This window comes from Priapulus caudatus, unplaced genomic scaffold (genome assembly GCF_000485595.1).
Source record: "Priapulus caudatus unplaced genomic scaffold, Priapulus_caudatus-5.0.1 Scaffold340, whole genome shotgun sequence".
NCBI lineage: Eukaryota > Metazoa > Priapulida > Priapulimorpha > Priapulimorphida > Priapulidae > Priapulus > Priapulus caudatus.
This window is the reverse complement of record NW_014577401.1, coordinates 33,629-47,926: the sequence shown is the minus strand read 5'-3', so window position 1 is coordinate 47,926 and position 14,298 is coordinate 33,629. Positions and strand designations below refer to the sequence as shown.

General features: G+C 39.8%; 2 protein-coding genes across 4 annotated transcripts in view; one reads left to right on the top strand and one right to left on the bottom strand.

Moving 5' to 3' along the window:
- Positions 1-7,901, top strand: part of LOC106809262 (decapping and exoribonuclease protein-like) — a 21,327-nt gene extending 13,426 nt beyond the window's left edge. Inside the window, exons 3-9 of one of the 3 annotated variants that reach the window (XR_001393863.1) lie at positions 384-473; positions 836-1,052; positions 1,281-1,416; positions 1,719-1,816; positions 2,965-3,096; positions 4,797-4,932; positions 7,450-7,901. Coding sequence is in view for 2 of the 3 variants with exons in the window: in XM_014812273.1 (XP_014667759.1) it covers positions 384-473; positions 836-1,052; positions 1,281-1,416; positions 1,719-1,816; positions 2,965-3,079 (656 nt within the window). In the remaining variant the exon portion in view is untranslated. Of the gene's footprint in view, positions 1-383; positions 474-835; positions 1,053-1,280; positions 1,417-1,718; positions 1,817-2,964; positions 3,097-4,796; positions 6,082-7,449 lie in introns of those variants that run through there. The other 2 variants (XM_014812273.1, XM_014812272.1) reach the window with 2 other exon arrangements.
- Positions 7,902-7,964: 63 nt separating this feature from the next.
- Positions 7,965-14,298, bottom strand: part of LOC106809260 (estradiol 17-beta-dehydrogenase 2-like) — a 7,452-nt gene continuing 1,118 nt past the window's right edge. The window contains exons 2-6 of the mRNA XM_014812269.1: positions 11,260-11,472; positions 10,838-11,020; positions 10,153-10,285; positions 9,753-9,912; positions 7,965-8,601 (exon numbers count right to left, since the gene is read on the bottom strand). Of these exons, the coding sequence (XP_014667755.1) occupies positions 8,401-8,601; positions 9,753-9,912; positions 10,153-10,285; positions 10,838-11,020; positions 11,260-11,472 (890 nt within the window). The 3' untranslated portion in view covers positions 7,965-8,400. The remainder of the gene's footprint in view (positions 8,602-9,752; positions 9,913-10,152; positions 10,286-10,837; positions 11,021-11,259; positions 11,473-14,298) is intronic.

Genomic DNA, 14,298 nt, shown 5'->3' with positions numbered 1-14,298 from the left:
CCCGACAGTTTCAGGTGGCCCGACGCCGTTTCAGGTGGCCATTGGCACCCGGGCCACCGTTAAAGTCGAGCCCTGCATGAACTTAGTCTAGAACCGCATACAAAGTAGAATAATATTGCCGTGAAATAGCACTATTTTCCTGTTTTCCCGTTGTACACTCTAGGTATTTATTAGCTCTTGATTATATGCTAAGTGTTAGGAAGTTATTGAGATTATGGGTTGAACGCACTAAACATGAGTAGTAGAAATAGTGGGTGCCTAAATGTAAGTGAGTGTAAAAGTAAGGGTACAGATTTTGATCATGAAATGATCAGAGCCTGTCATGTTGTCTTTGATGTTGATTTTGCAGTGAATGTGATAAATACTGCGGTCATACATTACAGATAAGCGAGTGAAAGACCGAGAGCGTGAGACAGAGAGACAAAAGGAGATGTCCTTTTGGGGGTTTAAATTTGAACAATACTTAACCGCAGGTAAGGAACAGATTTGTCATTAAATATGTTACGCAAAAAACCTTTCTTTAGATATATATGTATACTTTAATTTAAATGTATGTGATCAAGAGTGGATAATAATAAATTTTGTTCTTGGTTTGATGTACATGTAAATGTAACTTAAATCCTAAGTACACATCTTGAAATAATATTGATATTGTTTTGTAAATGCAGTAAACGTATATAGTAAAATTAATGATCTTACATTGTGAATCTAATTTGTTTACTTAGCTGTTTGTGTTATATTAAATAGTTATTTCAGCAAGGATATCTATGCTCGGGGGTCTATGCATAACAGTCGGTGTGTAATCGCAAGTTAACCGAAGACACTCCCTGTACAGGTGATCGACATATGAAACCTGACACCTCAAAGCCAGTGAATAACAATGAGGCGTATTGTACGGTTGTGCGCACCAGCCTGGCGTCGCACTCGTTACTGTTTGCTGGTGAGGTGGACTGCCTTGATGCCAAATCCAGCGCACCAAAACCGGGCTGTTACGTGGAACTGAAAACATCGAGAATGATTGAGCACCAGGGACATGATAGAAGTTTTAAAAAGTACAGTGAGTTTTGTGATTCTCCAATCTGAAGTATGCAGTAAGGTCTCATGCTGAAGCGTGTGTGAATCAGTCTAATCAGTAAATCCGTAGTTAAAAAATGTGCTAATACTTAATAGCATATAAGTTTATCATTAAATTCTCTTTTTATGATATGGAAGTGTTGTGTAAATGCAGCAAGTGGCACCCCCTTAGTTAATTTAAAAATTGACTGGCATTGTTCGATCAGGTTCAAGTTGATCAAGTGGTGGTTGCAGTCATTTCTCGTCGGCATTCCGCGAATCATCTGCGGATTCCGGACAGACGAAGGCGTCGTCACATCGTTGCAGGAATACGGTGTTGCTGACATACCGAAAATTATACGCGTGCGTACCATCTGGGCTGATCGCTTCACAAGGTCACAAGCGTAACCTATATATGTAAATCCTTGGATGTGTTGCTGCCAGTCACTCTCTGTTTGGTTTGATCCCTTGCTAAGGGGTGCATGATCAAAGATGAAGTAGGCCTGTAGGCCTGTGGTGTCATAATGTTTGTATATAGGTAAGAACATGGTGAAATGTTTCAGAAGTGATAAAAATCTGCCAAGTTTAACTTGTATGTAAATAATAATAGCGATGTCGGCAGAAGTGTGTGTGATTCTGTATGTTATTCAATATTTTTCTTTCAGAGCTTGGGATATTTGGCATGGCATCCAACGGCATGTGTGAACTTTTGTGATCATTTCTTGACGTTTGTGAAGACGGTTGTTGTTGAAGATGATTCAAGGTGATTTAAAGGGATATTTCCTCGAACTTTTAAGCGGCAAACATAAAATCAGGCAAAAATGAATTATTTTAACATTGCACGCTTCTACTGGCCTATATATGTGTGATAGGTGGAAAAAAATTGCTCAGGAATACGTTCATTCAAAGCTTTTAGACTACAAAGTGAAACATTCGGGTCGAATGTTTCAAACGCGTTTACCGTTGCCGCTATGCGGCGATTGTTCCGCTCCGCACACTTGCCGTGTTATGTATGTATGAACCATGCTATGTAAAATTATACACACTGGCAGGTTATGACCCAATGGTTTTTCTGGTCACGTACATGGCTAGCTGATAGGGAAAGTGCAACGTTTTTGTTGTTGGGAGATTATAGTATTCTGAGTGAGTTAACCAGTGAGTGAGTCGAGAGTTCTGTCAGGTTGCTGTTAGTTCGGATTACGTTTTGTTGGGTTTTTAGCACGTTCTATCTCGAAAACGGTTCTGGTAAAAATTCTGAAATTAATAACATAAACAGTCGAGGTGCCTCTCTGTCTAGACTACATGCAAAGTTTGATTTCATAAAATGATTTATATTAAAAGTTATGACGTATGATATCTGAAAGTGGCTACATTGATTGACTCGATTGAAATGATGGTTGCTCAAATATAAATAATATGGCACCTACGGAACCACGGCGAAAAGCGTTTTTCGAGTTCTTTCTTCGATGAGCAAATATAGGCTTGATACATATTTTTACAGTTTTACTTTCAAAGCTAACGTTCAGTTAAAGTGTAGTGAGTTATTTACTGACGTTTTTACAGTGGTTTGTTACACAAATTTACGTGGAAAGTTTGAGGGAAGCTACCTTTAACTATTATGACAAAACCAGTTATGTAGTGTATACCTTCACACAACATGATATCTGTCTAAATTTTATGGGCTGGCACGTGGTGGTAATAAGTGAAATTGTTTCACAAAAAAACCTCCATTTATGGGGCTCCATAATTCCTCAAGAATCTGTGCTCTAATAATGTTTACTTACAATATAAATTTTATCCACACTAGGTGGCAGCATATACCTTGCTGTAGACGTTGAGGTTACAAGTGGTGATAGATCGGTACATGCATCTGAGCATAATTTACTCATAATGCATACATTTTTCCTGCAGTGTTATCTACAAGTTTGAGTGGAGTGCGCAACAATTTGCACTAAGGTGGGAGAAACTGCACCAGCCCTCTTCATTTGGGTTTCTCCCCGATTGGTACATCGGTCTGCAGCATTAAGAATACAATCAGGGTTGGTAGGTGATTTTCAGTCGAAATGACACATGACCACTATTAAATCACTACCGGCTCATTACCCTGTTAGGTTAGGGGATGTGACGCGTCATCGGCCGACCAATTGGAGGGCCCGCAGCTCGTGCACTAAAGCTGACGCGATGTTTTGTGGTTGCATTATTTAGGCTGGCTATCGTGTGTGGCAGTGACATGCACATGGAGGTGGATGGATGGTTACTGGTAATTTAAAACAAATTCTTTCAATGTATGGCCCCGATTCGACTGCGCGACTGTTTTTCAGGCACAAATGTGGTGTCGGTTAGTAAATTCGCGATATTTAAAAAAAACGCTGGACAACATATTGTAGTCGCTGGATAAATTCGGCTGCCAGACAACTGTGCACTTATAGATGATTGCTATATGTGCCGTGAAATGTGTGAATAACTTAGAAACAAAATAAGTAAGTAGAAGGTAGAATTGGTAATCGTTTACAACTGCCGTTTCACTGTATATTATATACTCACTAAAACACGTACAAATCACAAAGGGTAAACTAAAGGTTGCGCACTACACACTAAAACTAGCAACAGACGCGGGTGAACACAAGAGAGCCCCGTGTCTCCTGTGCGGCCTGTTTTATACCCCTTCTTGCAAGATGAGCCGCGATGCTACTACCAAATATGTTCCATCCAATCACTGCTGGCTACAGGGACGGCATAGGGTTTTGGATTAACGGCTATGGTCAGTCCTTAGAGAGGTACGGAGTGGACGGCCAATGGCGAGTAAGGAGTGGAGAGGTTTTTACGCCCCCTCGGCCACGTAGGTGACCGACGTGGGTATGACGTAGAGTGGACGATAGATTACGGTAATGGAGTGGTAGCGGCCGTATAGAAATAACTTCAGGCTAATGTGTGTATTTTACTCGCCGAAAGCTGACCAGTACTATGGGCAGTGATGCGGCTAATGTGTGTATCTAAGATGTTATTTGCCGACCCGTACTAATGGCAGTGATGCGGCTAATGTTTGAAGTTTAACAGAGCTAAGCATAATTACGTGGGTATCTCTCCAGTGTGGAACTAATTTTAACAGCTGTTTATGTGTCCGGCGGATAAATCGGTCTTTCAGCCAGCTGGTGGGGTGGAATGCCATTAGCGTTGCTACAATATGTCATAACTCTCATGGTGCACAGCTGAAGTACATGGCTACCTAGCTTTAATATTGCCACTCGGCCGAAAACGGTCGAAATACTATTTTTCAGCTCCTGAAATTCAATTCTTAAGTATAGGATCCTATGGAGGATTTAATAGTGGTCTGTTCTCTGTCACGCTGAAAAAATGTTTCCGGAAATTTTCACATTTTCAAATATTAATGACCTGCGAGTGCGGGGCAGTGAATTTTCACTCGTCTTCTCGTGCCTACTGCTGTGCAGGAAGTCGTAGAGTGATATTTATTGTGTAGATTGCGCTAAAGTTGGACTCGGAGAAGTTAATGTGTGAGTTGAGAATAAATCTGGCGACATGTTGTAGTGAAAGAACAGCACATTAGCAAATAGAAACTTTTTATTGCAAATAACGAATGCATTCTAGTTCGTCTCGTCGCGGCTAATAGTCTGCGAATAGTCCTGCTATTGCTAAATTCTACTGCTAAGACGTTGTACTTGTATCATTGTATCAGGTTTTCTTTCTAATTCTGTCATTGAATGTCAATCCTATGATATTTTTAGGGAGCTGAGGTCGCATGATCGTATGATTGCCAGTCATTGCATCTACCACCCAAGGAGGCCTATAGGAATCGATATATCGGCACGCAGCGTAATTGCCGGCATAAAGAGACACTGTGAATTCAAGAATGATGCTTGGGTAATTCTCATACAACATTCGTGTCTGCCACGAATTAATTAGCATTGTTTATTGCGTGAAAAGTGGCTTTTGTGGCTACACTGAACACTCTGTGGCCCAGTATTTGTCCATCTGCCTGTCTGTTGCACCCATTCAAGCATCAGCTAGACGAATTTTGCATGAGTTACAGCCTTGAAATGAACTTGTCCCAGATGTATTGTTTTATTAGAACAAGTCTTAATATAAAAACGGTCCATGATGTCGATCTCTTCGCCAATAGTGTCTATCCGCAGCAAAGTGGAACAATTAAAGCGATGATTTTTGTTGGGTGAACCAACTTGGATTCGCCTAATCTCCGAAACTGACTGTCGCCTTTGCACAAATTCTATTCCAAATGAAGCGTAAATGCCTATTCTTGAGATATGATAAAAATTGCCTCCAGCCATCATTGTTGGAGCACGTAAATAGAACGTCTACCAATAGCACTATGATGTGATAGCGCTGCCTGGTGTACAATTCCCACAGCCGCTTCAATCGCTATAAAAAAAATAACCGATTGCTTCCGAGTGCTAATTTTTTGCATAGCAGACAACAAGACATGTCGCGTTCGTTTAGCATCAAATTTGACAAAAAAATCCCTTTTATTTTCAGAAAATTATTCAATCCAATGCAAAATCAATGGGCCTAGTATTCCTTTAAATAGTGAAGTCATGAGCACGCGCTATCCCAAATAATACTGCCTGCCACCCCAGCATGCGAATCAGAAAGGCTGTTGCAGCTGTTTTGATCCACTGTTGCTACGAGCGTTTGTGTACATAGAGATGATAACATATTAATTAGTGGGCGGTGAACAGGAGATTGAACCAATTAAGTTATTTTTTCTATTTATTTATAACAGCAGGACTTTTTAAAAGTGTTTTGATGTTATACGGTCACAGATAAGTCGCAGTAAGTACTAACAGTAGCAATTCTACTTGGGCTTGGTCAATTCTTAACACAGCCGTTCAATCATTTCGAAATATAGAAAAGTGCTAATATCTCCATTGTTAGAAATGCTAAAGTTGCTGATATTTCAAAAGCTATTCCTCAAAACTGACAACTCCGATTCCAAAAATGGTTATTCCGTTTTAATGCTAACATATGAAAGGAAAAAGCAGTCCCTGGAATTTTTATGAAATATTATATTTTAGAAGTTATGGCTCTTTGTTTACGAAATTGTTGTTTTAAAAATCATTGCAAATTTTTCTGCATCTTTTCAACTTATTTCCTATAATACTCTCCAGGTTTTAGGCAAAATTTTACCGATTTTTTCATTTTCATTCTTATTCCGTGGCTAACAATACGTGCCGCCTCTGTACATGCTCATTTCTCCACATAACGATACATGTAAACTTTCAAAGCATTTTGATTGCCCGCGTACACGTATAGTGAGCTGCAGCTGACGTCATTGATGACATCAGAGACATGATATAACCAGCATTTTCACGATATTCACTAAGCCAGTATCATTCAGGGATTGTTATTAAGTGCTGTATTTTATGTGTTAAATGCTTCCTTATTTGGAAAAATGTTCAATTCAAACGTGCGACCTAAATTTTCGGCAGTTTTTTTTTCCGGTAAATATAAAGCTTAAAGAAAATTCCTGATGCGCTTTTTTGATTCATATTGTGCTTAACTTGTGGCAAAAATTTGTGCTTTCTCACTCTGTGCCGTGGTAATTGAGAAATATCCAAAATACCATTTTTACATAAAAATTCAAAATTTGTGTGGTAACATAATTAGGTGCTGGAAATTGTATGAAATTTTTTGGCTTGCGCATATCGATACATCTCATCTATAAATAAAACGTGTGATTGATTCGATTCATTCATCAATAAACGTTTACTTTTTATTAGAGCAATACCCGTGCAACAGGTAGAGTATCCTTAAAGCATTTAAAAAAATTCCAGGGACCGTTTTTTAGTTCATACTATGAAAAACTTATGGCTAACGGTTTAGGTCCTAACTCTGCTGACTGAGAAATAAGAAAAAAAGCATATTTTAAAATAAATTCACAATTTTGCCGAGAGCATAGAAGAGAGACATCTCTTTTATGAAATAGTTATGTGTTTGATTGAATTTGGTGAGCAGTTATGTTACTATGCCCTTTACAGCCTACAGGGGCACCTGTCTGTAACCCTGACTGTATCCTTAAAGTTGATAAACCTCGCAGCTAAATGCATATATATACCTACTGTGAGCTTGCAAATGTTGCAAAAATTTACTAAAACTCATTTGTATTGCTACTTTCATAACATTTCTTCTCAAAATCTAAACGAAATTACTTCTCTTATGAACGTAGCACCACAGTGATGTTTACACATCCGGGACACATCGGAACGATCGGCTCGATTCATTAACAGTTCCTTTCTATGACAAAACAAGTTATAATTCATTATTCGATGTTTATTCAGTACAAAATTTTGAAATTTGTTTAAATCATATCGTTATCTCTATTACTTATGCAATCAGGAAACAAATATAGTGTTTTCGTTCCAGGAACTATTTGCGCTAGCGTAGGGCTACTGCTAGCTATGTAACAAAACCACGTCCGACAGTTTTCAAAATAGTCAACTTCGGAGCACACTTCTGGCTCAATGAGAACATTTCGTGATGGTTGCACACTGCAAGTATGTTCACTGTAGGTCTATAAGATCTTTTTGTTGCGAGGTTTCTCCGTTTTAAGGGGGTTGTGTGCCGAATGTAGTGTAGGGGAGAATGCACCTCTTCTGCATTGATCTACTGTATTCTGTCAGATTTTAGATGTTAGGAAAAAGCAAAAAGTGGTAGTGACACTTTCTCGAAGTTTGTAAATCGAGGTTTATTGCAACTGAGATGAATATTCCCTTGTATTAAAAGAATTTTAAGTGTCTGTGATGTGGTATTTGATCCATGGAGGATTAATTGTGAGATGGTGAATATCAAAGCGAAATAAAGGTGATTTGCGTCAATTACAGTGTTTTTAAATCTCAGGTTTTAACGATTGGTACAATGATCACGAAAAAATAATATCATTTTTCTTTAATTCCATATATTTTGACAAAATTCAAATTACATTGTTTACTATTACAATTTCTTAGCTAAGAATTTAAATCAGAGGTAAGGTGACAATCTAACACTTCCTCTAAGAATACAAAATGATTTATCATCATGCAATATTTTATATTATATATGTTAATTGTTATATTATATCTATATTTTGTACTACTAATAATAATTAATGTCTTCCATATATATTTGATCTACGGTATGCATCACCACTCTGAAAAAGCTACCATATAACTATTGGTTTTCACGACCATAGGCAACCACAGAAACTTAGTTCAACAAGGCTAACCAGATTTAAGTATTGATCAAACGATCACGTTTATATAAATTCTGAGTCTTTGAAGTTACTATTTACTGCACTTCGTTCTGGTCTCAGATGCAGCAGTGCTATTCTGCAGAGTGTTAACCCGACGATGGAACCTGCCGGTGTCCCTTTTTGAATGCAACTGCGCACTTTGGGCTTACCATTTTCATAGTGATCTTGTCCAGCCAGGAGTCGGGCAGGTTCAGGGCGATTGCAATGCGCAATCTGATAAGTGCGCTCGGCATATAGCGGCTCTGTGTGTCCTTGGCAGTCACCGCGTGCATCATGTCCTCAATGACCTGCCAAGATCCACACCACATGATTAACATTACGTTGCCACCGTGCTGTTCAATGGCACTGCGAAAGATCCTATCCTCGCATGCACTACGTGTTCCCGTGCAGTCCTCGTTTTGGGTTAGTGATTAGTATTATTTGGCTATGGCACTTCCACCACTCACTGCTCTACATTATCCATATCCTTCTTACATCCTAAGCCAGTGCTGCCACTCGGGATATTACAAAAAAAGTATAAAATCTGTCCAGAAAAAAATATCCAAATTGTCTAAAAAAAGTATTAAAACAGTATAAATTTGTATCAACCTGCCATGATTTGTAGTCACTTGTTACCGAATACATTATAGCCTATGTGCAGCATACAAACAAGCTTCAGGAAACGAATGATGTGTGCAATGCCATGAGGAGTTGTCTCTTGAACCCTCAGTCTGGAGTATATCAATGCAGTGTTTCCCCTGGCCAAAAAAGTCTGTGAGGTGGTAAATGTTTTTTGTGATGTGTTTGCGCATTTCGAGGTCCTAGCAAAACAAGCAGCGCAGGTGCTGCCCAAGCTACGGTGGTCCAGGGGCAGGCTCCCCCAGGAAATTTTTTGAAAAAATGGTGCAATTTGGTGCATTCTACGCTATTCTGAACACATTGTATGAGACTCTTGAAACTCTTTTTCAAGTTGTCAAAAGTTTCGTCAGTGAGGCGGTGTTTTGGACAAATTTCTGTGAGGCGGCTGAGAATTTTAGTAAGGCAGCCCGCCTCGCTCGTGTCAATGCAGTGGAAACACTGTAATGCGCATTTGACATTTGGTCACTGACAGCAGAGAGCTGAGATCAAAAACACTCCACTGAACAGAGCACACATCATTTCTGCAACAAGACTAGCAAAGCACATCTTTCATCTCATCAAATACAGTGTACCTAAATGTATGTCCGAAGATTTTTTTGACCATCTTTGGCAAAAAAAGTACTTAAAAGTATTTATGCATGATAAAAGTATGAAAAAAGTATAAAAAGTATATTTTCTTAAAAAAAGTACACTGTATAATACGCTTAAAAAAGTATAAAGTGGCAGCACTTCTAAGCGCATTTCTTGTGAACAGAATACCGCCGATTTGCCATCATCGCCTCGAGTGGGGCAAAGATGGCAGCACTGCAGCATGGCTTACCTCATAGACATTGTTACTGGTGTACGATTGAATATTCGAGAAGACCTGATTGTAGGCCTGGTAGTAGTCTTCTCCATAGGCCTCGCGTATGCTGGCCGGAGTCTCCTTCCACAAATGCTCAGCTAAAGACTTGATGTCTGTTATGCTGGTGATCGGTGTTCTAAAAAAAACATTACAGGAATGAGAGGGTGATGTGAGTTGCATGGGAGTGTTATTGTTCAGCAAAACGATCGGTTTTTCATTTCCACATCCTGCTTATTTCCACAACCCTAACATATTTATATGCAATTATTTTACATTACCAGAAAGGTTAGCCATAACTAGTGCAGTCATATAATTAATTTTCCCCTAGAGACAACTGATGCATCAAAATTGGAATCATTTTCTAAATTCTTATTACCTGTACAGACTAGGTTCAATGGTGTGTACCGATATGCCCCACTTCTTCATCTCCACCCTCAGCGCATTGGCAAAGGATATAACTGCGTGCTTAGACATTGAATAAGCGCTGAAACCAGCGTAAGTCATGCGCCCTACAATTCAAAGCAAAGGGGCAGTCTTTAATTATTTATAACAACATGCTTATATGTTATAGAATAGTCATGGTCAGGCTCACATCAGGAAGAATGCCACATGCGAAACTAGTTGGGCATGCTGATTTATAGGACAATAGGTTCCCACCCTCCTTTTATGAAATATTTGTAGCATTTAGATGCATGCTAATATCAGAGTAAACGGAGGTAATGTACAAACTGGTGAGGCTGCGTGGCTGCATGGAGTGTGATTAATTCGATTAATGGAACAAAGATAGTTATACTAAGTAAAGCTACCAGAGAATATGTTGAGTGGCCTTTTTGCCAACATAAATAATCAATACATAATAAAAATTAATAACAAGGAACTAATGGACTGGTAGAATGAGGTGAAAGCCGTCTGATTATATTGAGAGATAAACCCGGTTTGTTGTGAGGAGGCAATGCCTTGGTTCTAAAATATTCCAGGGAGGCTGCACTACCTGTATTGACACCCCATAGTTCAATAAAATTAAATACATGAAGATGGTCTGGTGCTATATGGCTACACACCTGCAACACTGGCGACGATGACAATGCGGCCGGCGGACTCACGCAGCAGTGGGAGAAAGGCCTTGGTGACACGCACCGTTCCCATCGTGTTAACGGCCATCATGCGGTCATACCAGTCCATCGGGCACAACTCGACCTCCGATATCACCGCTATGCCTGCGTTGTTCACTATCGCCCATAGCTCTGCAACCAAGGTCATTGCACAATTATACTGTTGTAAGAGCAGTAGTAGTATTGAAGTTGACAAGATATCGGGTTGCATTGCCATGATGTTATTAAGAATTTTTATGTTGAATTTCATCACACTGATGTCACACTGACCCAATCATCATTTTACATCATCCATCAACATCATCATCAATTACATGTGATTTCACATGTAAACATGCTTTGACCTGATTTTATTTGGGGATATCATATACCATTTCCATTTAATGCCTGCTGGACAGCGGTCAGCGCCTCGTTGACGAGCTGTTCACTTGTTACATCTACATGAACAACCTGTAGTTTGTTCGAGCATGTTTGTCTAAGACTGGTGGCGCCCTCCTTCTCAGGCAGGAGGCAGCCCGCGAATACATGGAAGCCAAGCTTGTCTAACTTTATTGCTAGCTCATGTCCAAAGCCCGTGTCACAACCTGAAAATAGCAAAACGATTATGGATATCAGGGTTCTTGTTAACTTTTGACAAAGCAGGTAATTTGACAATGAATAGCAGGTAACTGTTTTTCCGGCACGGACGGTAGGGCGAGCGGCGAAGGCGCGAAGTCCTGCTAGGGGGGTCCGGGGGCATGCACCTCCGGAAAAAAAATTCTGATTTGACCCACAAATAGCCTATTTTGATGGGTATGGGTTCTAGAATTTGGTAGTTTAGATAGGAAAATATATGCTATTAAGTATCTATTATAAAAAGAAAAACCCGCCCGTGCACAGAGTTAGTCGGTTGGAAGTATTTAAAATAAACTTCGTTTTTTCAAATATAGATTAAATATTTTACCGCCTTTAGTGGGAGTTTCTCAAATTGATAGCCGGTAACAAATTGCGCGATAGGCGGTAAAAATAACCGGTTACCGGCTATTAACAAGAACCCTGGATATTATGTCATGACATGAAAGTCGAAAGAAATATAGCCTTTGGCATAGTCTGTTGATCTAGATATGCATTTTACTTTCAAATTAGCATGGTATTCCTGCATTTCCGTGTAATTACAGAACCTATGTAATCATCAGTTATTGGAAAACAAAAAGTAATGAGCAATAGCATGAAAACACATCAGGAGTGTATAATAGGGATATTATATTACCCTATTATGATCCCTATTATGATCCCTATTATACACTCCTGAAACACATGTATCTATTCTCTAGAATACATACATATGTTCATGCCAGCAATAAAGGCCCCCGCACACGGTGCGAATTCGTGGGCACGCCAACGGTGCTGAGCTAAACGCGCGTGCCATTTGCACACGTAAACCAGCCTGCACCATGTGCGGTAGATAACAGCTAGGTAGGTTTAACAGGTAGATAACACTAAGTTTCATGGTTGCCATTATTCAAGGGCGTAGATAGTGTGTGTGGGGGGGGGGGAGGTATACTTATTGAGGTGGGGTTGGCGTGTACAATCACCCTCCCCCCCCTACTTTCAGGAGGAAAATGGGGACAAATTTCATATTTTACAGACAGTAAATACTGAACAATATCTACAAATCCGTCATCGCTATTCATACTCTCATAATGTATTATTACACAAAATGGGAAGTGACATACATCTACTGTAAAATGTCTGCAACTCGTTCCAAGAACGACATTATTTTACTGAAACTCAAGACGGTTAATTTTGGACGCATTCCCCGGTAGGATTTTTTTTCAAAATCCCAAAATCACGTCTTAACACTGCTCACGAAAGTTAAATCCCTGCTTTATTCAAAACTAGCTGGGCTACCCGGCGATGCCCGGGATTTTTTGGGGGTTACTGCTTTTCTGCTATTTCATGCGTTTAGCTGGGCTACCCGGCGATGCCCGGGATTTTTTGGGGGTTACTGCTTTTCTGCTATTTCATGCGTTTTCTGCTATTGCTTGCGTTTCGGCATTTCATGCGATTGCCTGATTTTGAGCCTGACTATAGTTGAGCGCTATAGGATTGAGCTGTTTACTTTTCTGCTGCGTTAGGATTCGTCTCGACTTTTCTGCTGCAGTGTATAGTCGAGCGCTAGGATTGCTGTTAACTTTTCTGCTGCGCTAGTATTTTTTGGGGGGGAAATCTGTTGTTTGTTTTTTTTGCCCTTATTTTGGCCTTTTTGTGCAAATTGTTTTTGGCCTAAAATGGTCGTCGCGTCATGCTGATTGAGAATATACCGCACGGGTTACCTCTTACTGGTCTCGAGAAGACAGACAGACAGATAGATCCGGCGATTTATTGTAGGAGATGAATACGAAACACTCGAAGTTCAGCATTTATACCTATATGGTAGTCGTCTACGACGCTTTCGTTTCTCCTTCGAAGCTAATAATTCGTTTATTGTCGCTGTAATTCGACAATAGAGCTACAAAATACAGCTACAATAGAGCTACAAAATGCGAACAACACCGCGAAAACGCGCACTCGATGCAGTAGGGGGGTATATATATAGCGCCACCGCGCGGACATTTATTAAAATAATAAATAATTTTAATTGTAATTTGACACTTTTATTTTGTGTATTTTTTTTGGGGGGGGGCCTTATAAATGGTCGTCGCGACATGCTGATTAAGAATATATATATTGGTGTTGGGGGTGACCTCTTGCGGGGGGGGGGGAGAAGATAGAGCCCCAGACAGACCGAAAAACAGACTCGCCCTTTATGTAAGAGATGGCCGGTAGGAAAGAGTATTTACCTATCATATCTCGCGAACTATATGAGCTACGTTTCTAGAATTCTACATGCATAATGATACATGTTTTAGCAATAATCTGTGTGAGTGTCGAGTTTATTGACGCACGATTAGCCTAATTAATTAGCTGTTATTCACGCGCGGTAATGCCCATCTAGGCTTATGCAGGCATAGTAGGTGTATGGCCGGTAGGAAAGTGTATTTACCTATAATATCTCGCGAACTATATGAGTTACGTTTCTAGAATTCTACATGCATGATGATACATGTCTTAGCAATAATCTCTGTGAGTGTCGAGTTTATTGACGCACGATTAGCCTAATTAATTAGCTGTTATTCACGCGCGGTAATGCCCATATAGGCTTATACAGGCAGATAGTACGGGTTTAGCCGGTAGGAAAATGTATTTACCTATCATATCTCGCGATCTATATGAGTTACGTTTCTACAATTCTACATGCATGATGATACATGTCTTAGTAATAATCTCTGTGAGTGTCGAGTTTATTGACGCACGATTAGTCTAATTAATTAGCTGTTATTCACGCGCGGTAATGCCCATATAGGCTTATACGGGCGCTGCTATAGCCC